We start from the raw sequence: 11,947 nt of genomic DNA, 5'->3' as shown, positions 1-11,947 counted from the left end.
TGCCCGCAGCCCTGCCTGATCTCAGGGTGCGGGCAGGCAGGGCAGCTGGGCCTGGGGTGAGCTTTGGGCTCCGCAGAGCCCCGAGGGCTGGGTGCCAAGCCGAGGCAGGGGGTGGGTGTTTTGGGTTACCTGGTATCCCCCAGCCGGGCCCGGGGTCTTTTCTCCTGCCATCGTTTAACGCGCTGCTGCTCCCGCTCCGGGGCATGGCCGTGGTGGTGCTGGTCTCGCTGGGTTTCCGAGGGCCTGCGTGCCCCAGTTTCCCAGCGTTCCCTTTTCCCTGGCCCTCGCCCCAGAAATCTCTCCCGCATCCTCCGCTCCTCGTGTCCGGGAGAGGGTATGGCTGGTGTGGGAGGGCGAGGGGGGGACCGGCGGCTCCCTGTGCCCTGGGGAGGGCTCTGCCCGACCTCCCACGGCTGCGTGTGGGGAGCCAGCCCTGGCCCTGCGGCCCTGGGGACAGCAAAGCTCAGGGCTGTCCCCAGCTGACACGGGGATCTTGTCCCCCGCTGCAGCGCAGGGAGCCCACCCCGGCGGGGAAGGGGGGGGACAGACGGACACGGTGCCCTTGGCCCTGGAGAGCATCTCCCTGCCTGCGCTGGACCATCGGCAGCACCTCGGCTCCTGCGCTGGCAGCGCAGGTGAGCGGAGCAGCAGATAAAGCCTTTGCCCTCTCCTGCCCTTATTGCTGTATAAAATGGCTTGAGTCAAAGACCAAAAAAAATTACATCATGTGTGGAAAACGACGGGGGGGGGGGACGACGACGACCAACCTGACGTTTTCTACAGCCCAGGCCTTGGGGAGAGAGGGGTGCGTGGACCCCGCCTGACCGCCCGGGCCTGGACCAGGCACAGTGATGGGGCGGCCGCCCGGGCAGCCCCCCCCCGGCTCCTGGCAGCCCCCGCCTCTCCCCTGCTTGCTTTGGAAACGGTTGGTGGCTGGCGGGCGGAGAGCAGAGCTGGTGGCGAGGGGCAGGAGGGAGCCGGCAGGGCTGGATGTCCCCAGCCAGGTCACCCATGGGCACCGCGTTGGGGGGGGGCCGCTGCCCTGACCTGGCCCCTAAAGCGAAGCGGCACCGAGCAGAGCCGCTGAAAAGCGAGGAGCAGCCCCCTCCCCGCACAGCCGGAGCGAGGACGGCGGCTGTTAAAGCGCAAAGACTAGACCCAGCGACAGCAAAACCTTCCTCCCGGCAGAAGCAAAGCTGCTCCCACCCCCCCCACCCTGCCCTTGCGTTCCCCCCCCCCTCCCACCCCTGCTCCTTCTCCGGGGCTCCGGCGCGACCTCCGTGTGCAAGTGCCTTATTGTGAAATAATCCCGGGAAATAAGAAAGCGGAGAGGCGAAGGGACCGTCCCGGCTCGTGCTGCAGTCGCTGGGGCCGCTGCCTACACCCGGCCAGGCTCTGCTGACCGTGGCACCGGTGCCAGCTCTCGCCTCCACCGCCTCGAGCCGTCGGACGAAGAAGGGGAGAGAGTCGCTTGCGTTGGGTTTTGTTTTGGTTTTAGTGCAAGAAATGCTGCCCATGCGTGGGAATCCAGGTGGCTGGCGCTCGCCGCTCACCCCCCTCCCTCCCGGCCGTCCGGGTTTCGGGCAGGAAAACGTCCTGGTGCTGGGAAGGAATCCACGCGGAGGCTGCCGGGAGCGGGACGGAGCAGGGCACGGCCCCGGTGCCGGCAGGACCCTGGGTGATGGCTGTTCGGCAGAGGCTGTAGGCACGGGTGAATCGGGCTCCTCTCGCCGCCGCTCCCGCGAGTGCCGGAGTCTCGTCCCTCCGCGATCAGAGACTTGGTGCCCAGCCTGGCGGGATGGTCCTGGTGGATCTGGCAGCACCCAACTCCCCTGCGTCTCCTTGGGCTGGACCACGGCATCTCCCTGCACCGACTCCTTGGGGTGGTGGGTGCAGAGCCGGTGGCCGGGACCCCGGGCTCACGGCACAGAGCCGGACCGGGGCACCTCCCGCTCGTGAGCCTGCAGAGGGGCGCAGGAGGGAAACCTGTCGGGATGCTCCATCCGAGACCGCGGCCAGACCCTGCTGCTGCTCGCACCAACGGCGCTTTGCTCAGGTGTCCTTGGTGCAGGATGCGGCCGGACCCCCCCGCCGGAGCTGGGGCCAGGGCGGCGGTGGGTCCCAGCGGAGGGGCTGGAGGGACGCGAGGGGACGTGGCAGAGGGGGACGGTGCAGAGCGAGGGGCCAGCGCTTGGCACCCGGCGGGCTCAGCCCGGCCCTGCGCTCCCTGCGGCGGGGGACGGCGAGAGGGTGACAATGTCCGCGGCTGCCTGGAGAAGGGAGTGGGCAGCGCCGCTCGCTCCCGCTCCCCCAAAAGGTCCGGTTAGAGTTTATAGCCCCCACTCTCCTCCTCCGCCCGGCTCTCCGGCTCCTCTCGGCCCCCCTCCTCTGGCACCCCATTGAGATGGGACTTGCTGGGGACCGGCCGCTCGCCTGTGTCCGCCGAGGGGCCGGGCCGGGGCTGGGGGGAGGCGGTGGCTGCGGCGCCATTGCCCCCGGCCCCTTCAGACTTGCCGAAGTTGAAGAGCTTGCCGGGATTGAATGGCTTGGTGGGTGACTGGACCTTCTCCGTCCCCGTGTCCCGCTTAGTCTCGGGGGATTTCAGGAACTTGAAGCTGAGGAAGCCAGGGAGTTTGTTCTCACTGCCGGTGGGCGACTGGGGGGACCTGGCGGTGGCCGTGCTGCCGGCCCCGGCCCCCCCGGAGAGGAACTTGCCCTGCAAAGGGATGATCTGCTTCAGCTTCATCACGTTGTTGGTGGCCAGGAGGGAGCTGGGTCGCTTGGGCTTGTCGGAGCCGTGCGAGGAACCCCCAGAGCCCTTCCCTTTGCTCTGGCTCTTCTCGTGGGCCGGGTCCTGCCCGGCGGCCTCGGGCTTGGCCTCGTCGCGGCTGGACTCGCGCTCCTTGCGGGCCTGGTACTCGGCATGCCGCTGCCGCTCCTCCTCCTCCCGCTTGCGCCGCTGCTGCTGCTGGAAGTGGTGCTGCGCCTGCCGCTCGTGCTTCTGTCAACGGAGAGCACGTTAGCTCCGGGGACACCCCGGGGAGCCCACTGGCCCCGGGGATGGGGCGGCCCGGGTCCGTGCTCGGCCCCAAGGAGGGTCCCACCCCGGCATCGCCTACCTTGAAGGCCTCGCGGCGCTGGTACTCCAGCTTGGCCATCTCCTCGGCCACCCAGGCAGGGATGTCGGGGATGGCCACTTGGATGATGTACTTCAGGAACAGGGCGAAGTGCTGCGGGGGGGGGCACGTGGGTCCAGCTGAGCATCCCCACCCCGGCCCCGTGGGCACGGTGACCCCCTCCCAAAATGCACCCTGCAAGGGATGGGGGACCAGAGAGACCCTACAATAACACCCTGGGGGATTCTGGGCCCCATCGCATTGCTCGGCAGCACCCACTGCCTGCAGGGAGCTGCCTGGGGTTGCAGCGGAGGGTTTAGGGCTGAGACCCCATCCGCGGAGGGGAAGGTCTGCGGGAGCCCTTGGCTGTCTGAGCCAAGACAACACCTTGTCACGCACCGGGAGACCCTACAATAACAGACGGCCACGGAGCGGGCAGCGGGTGCAAGCCCCGGGCGCGAGCACCATACCTCCAGCACCACCACGGAGATGATGGCTCCCTCGGGGCTGAGCCAGGGGAAGAGGCGCTGGAGCTGCCCGCACTGGGCGATCAGGTAGCAGTTGACCACGATGGCCAGGACGCCCATGGCCTCCATCACCTTCTGCAAGAGCGACAGTGCCGGGGATGAGCCCCCGGCCAGCTGGGACTCCGCCAGGCCCCCCACCGCCCCCCCAGCCCACCTGCCACTGCCCGATGCTCTCGACCCGCTGGCCGAAGGGACGCTGGAGCCCCGTGCACAGCTTGAAAGCGTCGCTCCGGATCTCGATGACGTTGTTCACCAGGGCGCACATGGCGGCCAGGGGGAAGGCGGAGGAGAAGAGCACCACGTAGCCGAACTGGATGAACATCTCCTGGTAGTCCTGGAAGGTGTCCTGGGGAGGAAGAGGAGGAGGAAGAGCACGTTGCAATGGGGCTGGGGGAGGGGGGTACAATGCATCCCACCAGCCCCGTGCCCTCCTTGGGGCTGCTCACCTCGTACTTCTTCATGCAGCTCTCCACCTCCGCCTGCGTCAGCTGCGTGGAATAGTCCTCCTCCGGCGGGTCGATCCACGACGCCCGGTTGCGCCTTCGCCCTTCCTCCTCACCCTCTTCCATCTCCCGGCTCTCAGCCGCCCGCCTCCTCCGGCCAGCCCGCGGGACCACTGCCGGCTCCGCCGCCTTGACCGGGCTGCCGGGGGGACCTTCGGCCTCCTCCTCATCCTCACACAGCTCGAAGACAGACGCGGGGTCCATGCCCTTCTCCACCATGGTGGGGCTGCCCTCCTCGAGGAAGCTGTCGTCCTCGGGGCCGCCGGGCTCCCCGCCGCGCCGCTCCGCCTTCTCAATGAAGCTCACCTTCTTCAGCTTCAACCCGCAATCCAGGGTGCTCTCGTCCTCCGAGTCCGACTCACGCCGCTCTTCCTCCTCCTCCTCTTCCTCCGGCACCCCGCAGCCCCCGTTCAGACACTTCTTCTCCCCCCGTGACCCCTCGGGGGGGGCCGGGGGGCGGTGGCGGGGGGCAAGCAGGCGGAGGACAGCGTGGGCGAGCTGGCGGAGGCTGCGGAGGCTGAGGTCCCCCCGGCGCAGCCGGCGGTACAGGTGGGGCTGTGACACCTCCCTGACGTTCTGCAGGAACTGGCGGGTGATGAGCAGCGTGGCCAGCATCTGCGCGGGGACACGGGGCGCACGCCGTCACCCGGGGAGGGGGGACAGGACCCGGGGTGTGTGTGTGTCCCTGCATCCCCATCGCCTGGCCCCGTGGGGTCCCTGCTCCTCCCTGTGGCCGTGTTGGCGGACCGGGACACCCAAGCCTGGTGTCCCCCCTACTCCTGTGACACCCCCCCCCCCATCGGTGACAACCGATGGGATGGGACCTCAGCGGTGCTGGGGTCGCGTGTGCCACCGCCAGCCGGAGCAGAGCCGGGGCTGGGGATGCCCGTGTCCCTCCCGGGGGGCAGCGGGGGTCCCGGGGTGGGGTGCGAGGGGTGAGGTGGGGGGGGGATGCCCAGCCCCTCCCTCCCGGCTCCTACTTTGGATACTCCCAGTCTCCAGCAAAAGCCCAGGAGGCCCTTAAAGAAGATGAGACAGAGGTGGAAGTGGAGGAGGATGAAGGGAAGGAGAGCCTCTTTGAGCTGACGCATGAGGCTTTGGGAGAGAGAGAGGATGAGCAGGAGCTGTGGAAGGGACAGAAGAACAGACGGACAGACAGACAGACAGAGAGAGACCGTGAGCTGGAGCAGGAGCTGGGGACCCGGCGCAGCCTCCGGCCGGGAGCACAGCAGCCAGGGACCGCGGTGGGGGCATGCGGGGACATCGGCCCCCCCCGGGAGGGCGTGGGGGCGACGGTGGCAGGGGTGGGTCGAGGACATCCATCTGTCCGTCCGGGTGATGCCAGGGGGGCTCAGGCCGGCCCTGCCACCCCCGGGCATGGCCCCTTACCTCCTTCAGCCGCTCCATGTCTTTGAGGTAGAAACCGATGTAGAAAAGACTCAGGTATGAATTTACAAACTGAAACTGCGGGGGGGGGGGGGTGGGGGGGGGGTGGTGAGCACGGGGTGGCTGCTGGGACCCCCCCCGTCCCCTCCGTCCCCCCCGGGGCCGCCCGGCCCCCTCTCACCAGGACGATTTTGATGATGAGGTGTTTCTCGTAGGCACTCTGCAGGCGGTAGTTCTCTGCAAAGTGGAGGGGGGGGGGGTCGGGGTGGGGCTCGGGGGGGTCCCAGCACCCAGCCCTGCCAGGAGCACCCCCGGGTGCCGCCCCCACGCACCCATGTCATTCAGCCAGTACGCAATCTTCTTGTAAACCTCGTCGCAGGCGGTGATGATGATGGCCAGGACGATTTTGGGGAGGAAACGGATGATCCGGGGCAGCTCCTGGATGCTCAGCACAAACTCCTGCAGGGACAGGGACAGGGACGGGGATGGGGACGGGGTCAGCGCGGAGGGGGCCGGCAGCCCAGCGCGGGCGGGATGAAGACCCACCTGGAGCTGGAAGCAGCCCAGCATGAGGAGGAAGACGAAGGAGAGGCAGGTGAGGCAGACGGGGAGGCTGACCAGGCACTGGAAGAGCAGGCGCTTCCACGGCGGGTAGTAAAACTCCTCCGCGCTGGTCACGGGGCTGATTCTCTTAATACCCTAACGGGGCGGGGAGGGGGGACGGCAGCATGTGACCCTCCCCGTGGCAGGGAGCCCCACGGCATCCCTCCGTGATCCCAGCACTGGTGGGACCCAGCGCAAACCCGCTCAGGGTGCAGGGTTGGGGGGGTGTCACGAAGGTGCCAGTTCTCCACACCGAGCCCAGGTGCCGTGTCGGGGTCCGGGGGAGCTCAGCCGGACCCCAGCCCCAGGGACCCCCCCAGGCTTGGGAAGCTCCCCCCTCAGGGCTCACCCTGAACTGGGGCCGGGGCTCCTCGATGGATTCGGCCGGGGTGTCCAGCGTCCCCCACTTGTAGGCGAACTCAGCCCCACGGCGCTTCCACTCCTCGAGGAAGAAGGTGGCCCAGATGACGTTGAAGATGGCGAAGACCACGCAGCAGATGTCCTGGCTGGTCTGCAGGACAGATGGCACCAACTGCACCAGGGTTGGTCCCCTCCCGTCCCCGACACCCCCCCCCCCCCGCAGCCCTGGGAAGCCGCACGGTGCTGCCCCAGCCCCACCACCGTGGGCTTGCATGCCTCCCAGCTCACAGCAATTACAGTATTGAAGCATCATAGGGAAAGCCCGGAGCAAGGAGGGATGGACCCCACCCGCCACGGCCCCCCGACACGGGGATTTACCCCATTTCCCGACCCCTCTCACCTGGTCGCTGTCGGTGAAGGTGTAGAGGATGGAGCCGAAGACGGCGGGATACACCATGGCCGAGGTGTAGAAGCCCAGCCAGGCGAAGTACATGGCGATTTTCACCCCGAAGTAGTCGCAGATCTCATCTGCGGGGGCCGAGGGGGGTGTGAGCGGGGCTGGGACCCCTCCAGACCCCCCACCCCCCCATCCCACCCCCTCGACACCCTACCGAGCGGCTGGGACTCGCAGACCGCCTGCACCCAGGACTTCATGAGCCGCTTGAGGATCCTCTGCTCGTGCAGCGGGAAGACCTGCTGGATGACGCCGCGGGCCACCAGCTCCGGGACTGCGCCGTGGGGCACAGGGTGAGGGACGGGCTGCGGGGATGCTGCCAGCCTGCCCCGGCCCCCCCCCATGCCTGTCCCCAGATGGCCCTGGCACGGTGGGGTTTGGGGCAGGGACAAAGGGGAGGACAGGTTTGGGGTGACCATGGCACATCAGGGCTCTGTGCCCAACCCCGGCACTGCCCAGCCACAGCACGGCACAGCCACCGTGCACCCACCACCCTGTCCGGCACACAGCACCGGGGATGGGGACACGGGGTGACAGGGGACCCTCGCTGGGCTTCTGTCCTCCGGGGCCACCACGGCACGGCTTGGGCACAGGCTGGGCAGAGGGAACGGGGCAGTGGGGTGGCGGTGCCGTGCCACATCGTGCCGTGCCGCGCCGTGCCATACTCACTGATGGGCTGCCCCTCGAGGAAGTGGATGTTGTGCAGCGACTCGCCCTGCTTGGCGCGCAGGTTCTCCAGCCAGTATCTGATGATGTTTTGCCGTTCCTGTGGCACCGCGGCGGGGTTGAGCCTGGGGCGATGGTCCCACTGCCCGGCCCCCAGCCCCTCTCCTGCCACACCCGTGTCCCCAGCCCCTGCCCCTGTCCTGTTCCCTCCCCGGACCTGCCTTGTCCCCAGCTTGGGGGATGGCTGGATCGGTCCTCAGCTGGGCTGGGGCTCCCCGATTCCCTTCTTCACCTGGGGAGGGGGAGAGGACCTGCCTTCCCTGCCCCATGTCCCTGCATCCCTGCCCCGCATCCCTGCCCCGCATCCCCACACGCCTGCATCCCTGCATTCCGGCATCCCCGCATCCTTGCCCAGCATCCCTGCATCCCCGCATCTGCACATCCCTGCCCCATGTCCCTCATCCCTCCGCACCCCACCTGAGAGGTGAAGAAGTAAAACTCGTTCTCGATGTTCTCGTAGATGTAATCCTCCTCGCAGGAGAAGCTCCGCATGCCCCCGCCAAATTCGGCTTTCACTGGCTTTCGCAGCCCGATCTCATCGGCTCCACGCAGCAAACTGGAAGGAGAAGGGACGCGGCTGTGGACACAGTGGGGGACGTGGCGGGGGCTGGGGACGTGGCCGGGACCCTACCTCTCGTAGGTGGCGGTGACAAAGAAGGCGTAGACACGGGTGTGCTTGTGGTGCCGGACCTGGACGATGAGCTCGGGGATGCCGAGGCGGATGTGGTTCAGGAGCCAGAGCAGCGTGTGGTCGTCGGTGGTGTCTGGATGGCACCGGTCAGCATCGCGGTGGGGACCGGGGGTGTCCACGTCTCCCAGCACAGCCCACCCCGGTCCCCATCCCTCCCCACGTCCCCCATCCCCGCTGCAGCTCTGCACCGCCATCCCAGTGCTCCACACCGGCACTGTCAGCCCCGGCCCCTGCCCCAGGCATCTCCCTACCTGGGAAGGTCATGAGCACGTCGCAGTTCTCCGTGGGCACCGTCTTCATCCAGGCCTTGTGGGACATGATGTAGCGCCCGGCCTGGAGCAGCCGCTTCCCGAAGAGCTTATCTGCCACAGGGAGGGAGGGAGGGAGGGAGAGAGGGGGTGAGCAGCCGTGGGACCCCACGGGGCACCACCCCCCCACCCGCAGCACTGGGAACCGGACCCCGAAGCACCGACGACTCAGCTGCCAGCACATGGGATGGGTGCGGGGACCCCTGGCATGTCCCCAGCAGTGGCTGTCCCCAGCAGTGGCCATGGCAGCAGGTCGTGGCCCCGCTCGCTCGTGGTGACGCTGGCCCCAGCTCGGGTTTCTCCTCCGGCAGCTCAGAGTGCCCAAAAAGGCCCCAACAGCTGCTGGGGAGGAGACGGCGGCATGTCCTGGCACCCCTGGGGTGCCAGCTGCTGCAGGATGCCTCGGGGTGCCCCCCTGCAGCCCCCCCACCGCTCACTTCTGCCCGCAGCCCCTCGGCGGAGCCGGGATCCGGCAGGGCCGCGGTTCCGGGAGATGGGAAACTGCAGGAAAAACGGGGAGAGCGAAAAAGCAGCCGGTCTCCATGGAAACCCGGGGAGGCCCCGCGCCGCCGCGGCGAGGCGGGATGGGGACGGTCCCCAGGGTCCCCTCGTCACCCCCCCGACGGGGGCCAGCGCAGGGACACGGCCCTTGTCCTGCTGCGGGGTGCCCACGCCGGGGGGACACGTGGTCCCCGTGCCCAGTGTCCCCATCATGCCTCTTGGAGTGGACAGGGACCAGGCGCATCCCAAAATGCTGCCTGGAGCTGGCAGGGTGGGCAGGACAAGGGTCCCTGATGGTGCTGGGGGGGTCCCCCTGCGGGACCCCATTTCTCCCTGCCCCACGCCAGCAGCGCGCCCAGCCACCTCCCTGCCTCAGTTTCCCCTCCTAAGCCAGGGTGGCAGAGACAGGACAGGGCGGGTGGACCGATGCCCAGGGGACGTCACAGCCTCTCTGGTTGCCCCAGGGCTGGGAAGGTCCCAGGGCTCCGGAAACGAAACGCCGCTCACGCTGGGACCTGCCGGCCCCGAAAAACAGGAAATGCCAAACCTGCTCCGGCAGCTCATCCCAGGGGATGCACCCCGGCTCCAGGCACCCCCGGACCCCCCCGGGCCGGGGGAGCGGAGCAGGCCCCCCCCACCAGCCAGGCTGAGACCCAACAAACTCATCGCCTGAGCCGCCATCGGGAAGAGGCCACGGCGCCGGGCTCTGAAAGGCCGCCCTGTCCTGGCACCGTGGGCGAAAGCTGGGGATGGCGCCAGGCCGCCAGCCAGCCGCCCCCAGAGCGGGGCCGATCCTGCACCCCGGGGCACGTCCTGCATCTCGGACCCGGCGCTGCCGGGGTGCCGGGCTGGGCGCACGGCGCTGGCTCGGTCGCGCTCGCCGGGCAGTTCACTGACGCCGGCAGGGTGAGCTCACCCACCCTGAATTATTTACACCCCGCCAGGAGCGGTGTAACCCAGCTGGCAGTGCCGGCAGTGGGGTGGGGGCACCGCGGGGACCCAGCCCGGTGGGCACGGCCGGGCAGCGGCAGAGGCAGCCAGCAAAGCCTGCCCACGCGTGTGCGCCAGCATGCAAACCGGGGTGATGCCGGGGGGGCTGCGCGGGGTGGGCACCCACCCCGAGGCCTCGGCTCTGGGTGCAGGAGGGTTTTTCCTGCCCAAGGTCAAGGGAAAAGACGTGGCCGAGCCGCAGAGGGGTTCCCAGTACCACTCCTGCCCCCCCACCCTGGCTGGGCATGGGGTGCCGGACCCTGCCTTTGCCCCGCTCCTGCCACGGGGTCCTTCTCGCCCCGCTGCCAGCGAGAGCGGTCCCCAGTCCCCTCCCAGCATCCCGTGCCATCACCAAACCAGCACGCGGGGTCCATCGGCGGAGCGCGGGGATGGAGCCCCGCAGCATCCCAGCCCATGCCCGAGACCTGCATCCCCCCCTTCCCCACTCATCCCAGTGGCCACCCGCTCCCCCGGCACGCCAGGGCCGTGCCGCTCACCTTGGCTCTCCGGGATAAGGTCACGGGAGCTGCAGCGTGCCGGGGACAGGCACGTCGCTGCCCCGCTGCCGAGTGGAGCCTGCGGCCGCCGGGAAAGGAAGCATTTGGGGGAGCGGCAATGCCGCCTGCCATGGGCAGCCGCGTCCCGGGGGGACACAAAGTGGGTCACCCTCCCGCAGGCAGGAGTCCCGCTCGGCTGCACGGCGGGCAGCAGGCCCTGCCTGCACTGCCTTGCCCTGAGGACCCCAACCCGCCCCGGCCATGGCCGTGGGGACATCACCTGCTCCCCGGGCCACATGGGGGGGGACCCCGACCTCAGCTTGGGGACCCCAGCCCAAAGCCCCTGTCCTGCACCCGCTGCCCAGCTCTGCCCCAGCCCGGTCCCAGGGGACACGCAGTCAGTCTGGGGGGGCATGGGCCTGTCCTGGGGGGGGGGGGGGGGGCAAACGGACCTTCCCGGGGGGCTGCATGGCCCGGAGGTGACACGGGAGGTGCGTGGACACGATCCTGAGGAGGTCACTGGTACGTCCTCAGGGACACAGACCTGTGCGTGGACCCCATCCCGGTGGGGCACAGACCAGTCCCGGGGCGGGGGGGGGGAGACGCACAGCCCCGATCACCGGAGGACCACAGACCCCCCTGGGGGCGCAGGGACGGGACCCCCGGGGGGGGGGGGGGGGGGAGGGCACGGAGCTGTCCGGGGGGGGAGCACGGAGCCCTCCCGGGAGGGGGAGCTCAGAGCCCCACCGAGGGCACGGACCCCCCCCCCCCCCGCCCCCGTCGCCGGGGAGCCGCATCCCGGCCGAGCCCCGCCGACATCCGCATCGAGCCGCAGGGAGCGGCCCCCCCTCGGCCCCCGCAGCCGCCGCCCGCAGCCCCGACCCGACCCCGGCGGCGGGGGCCGCTCCCGCCCGGTGCCACCTTACCCAGGACGCCGGTCGGGGCCGCCGGTTCCCCTCGTTCCTCGCCGGCCGGGGCCCGCCGGGGCCGGTCGCCGTCCTGCGCTGCCACCGGCGGCTCGGGCATGGTGCGGGGCTCGGCGGCGGCTCGGCGGCGGGGGCCGGTGCATGGGGGCCGCCGCGGCTCCGGGCTCGGGGCCGGTGCCGCCCGAGCCGCCGCCGCCGCCGCCGCCGGGCGGGAGGAGGGACAAAGGCGGCGGAGCGGAGCGCCGCGCTCCCGGCCCCTTTAATTGTCTGGTTGGCCGCCGTCTCCCCAGCGCCGGTCGCACCGGCCACGCGTGTCCGGCCGCGCCCCGTGGGGTGGTTCTGCGGGGAGCGGGGCGGCG

The 11,947-nt window shown here is 69.8% G+C and overlaps 1 protein-coding gene across 3 annotated transcripts; it reads right to left on the bottom strand.

The window, feature by feature from the left end:
• Window positions 1-1,476: 1,476 nt before the first annotated feature.
• Window positions 1,477-11,688, bottom strand: ANO8 (anoctamin 8). 3 transcript variants are annotated; one of them, XM_076359231.1, is made up of 18 exons: window positions 11,589-11,688; window positions 8,618-8,728; window positions 8,307-8,439; window positions 8,093-8,231; window positions 7,619-7,715; window positions 7,107-7,223; window positions 6,896-7,023; window positions 6,485-6,667; window positions 6,079-6,231; window positions 5,865-5,991; window positions 5,714-5,769; window positions 5,536-5,610; window positions 5,127-5,270; window positions 4,090-4,761; window positions 3,798-3,989; window positions 3,587-3,718; window positions 3,120-3,230; window positions 1,477-3,001 (listed from the first exon to the last, which is right to left on the bottom strand). In XM_076359231.1, the coding sequence occupies exons 1-18, from the start codon at window positions 11,686-11,688 to the stop codon at window positions 2,324-2,326; spliced, it is 3,348 nt and encodes a 1,115-aa protein (XP_076215346.1). In that variant the 3' UTR covers window positions 1,477-2,323. The 3 variants fall into 3 exon arrangements, with proteins under 3 accessions (XP_076215346.1, XP_076215347.1, XP_076215348.1); XM_076359232.1 differs by having other exon boundaries at window positions 6,485-6,646; XM_076359233.1 differs by lacking the exon at window positions 5,127-5,270 and having other exon boundaries at window positions 6,485-6,646.
• Window positions 11,689-11,947: the final 259 nt, after the last annotated feature.

Source organism: Aptenodytes patagonicus, chromosome 25, assembly GCF_965638725.1.
Source record: "Aptenodytes patagonicus chromosome 25, bAptPat1.pri.cur, whole genome shotgun sequence".
NCBI classification, from domain to species: domain Eukaryota; kingdom Metazoa; phylum Chordata; class Aves; order Sphenisciformes; family Spheniscidae; genus Aptenodytes; species Aptenodytes patagonicus.
This window is presented reverse-complemented; position numbering and strand designations above follow the sequence as displayed.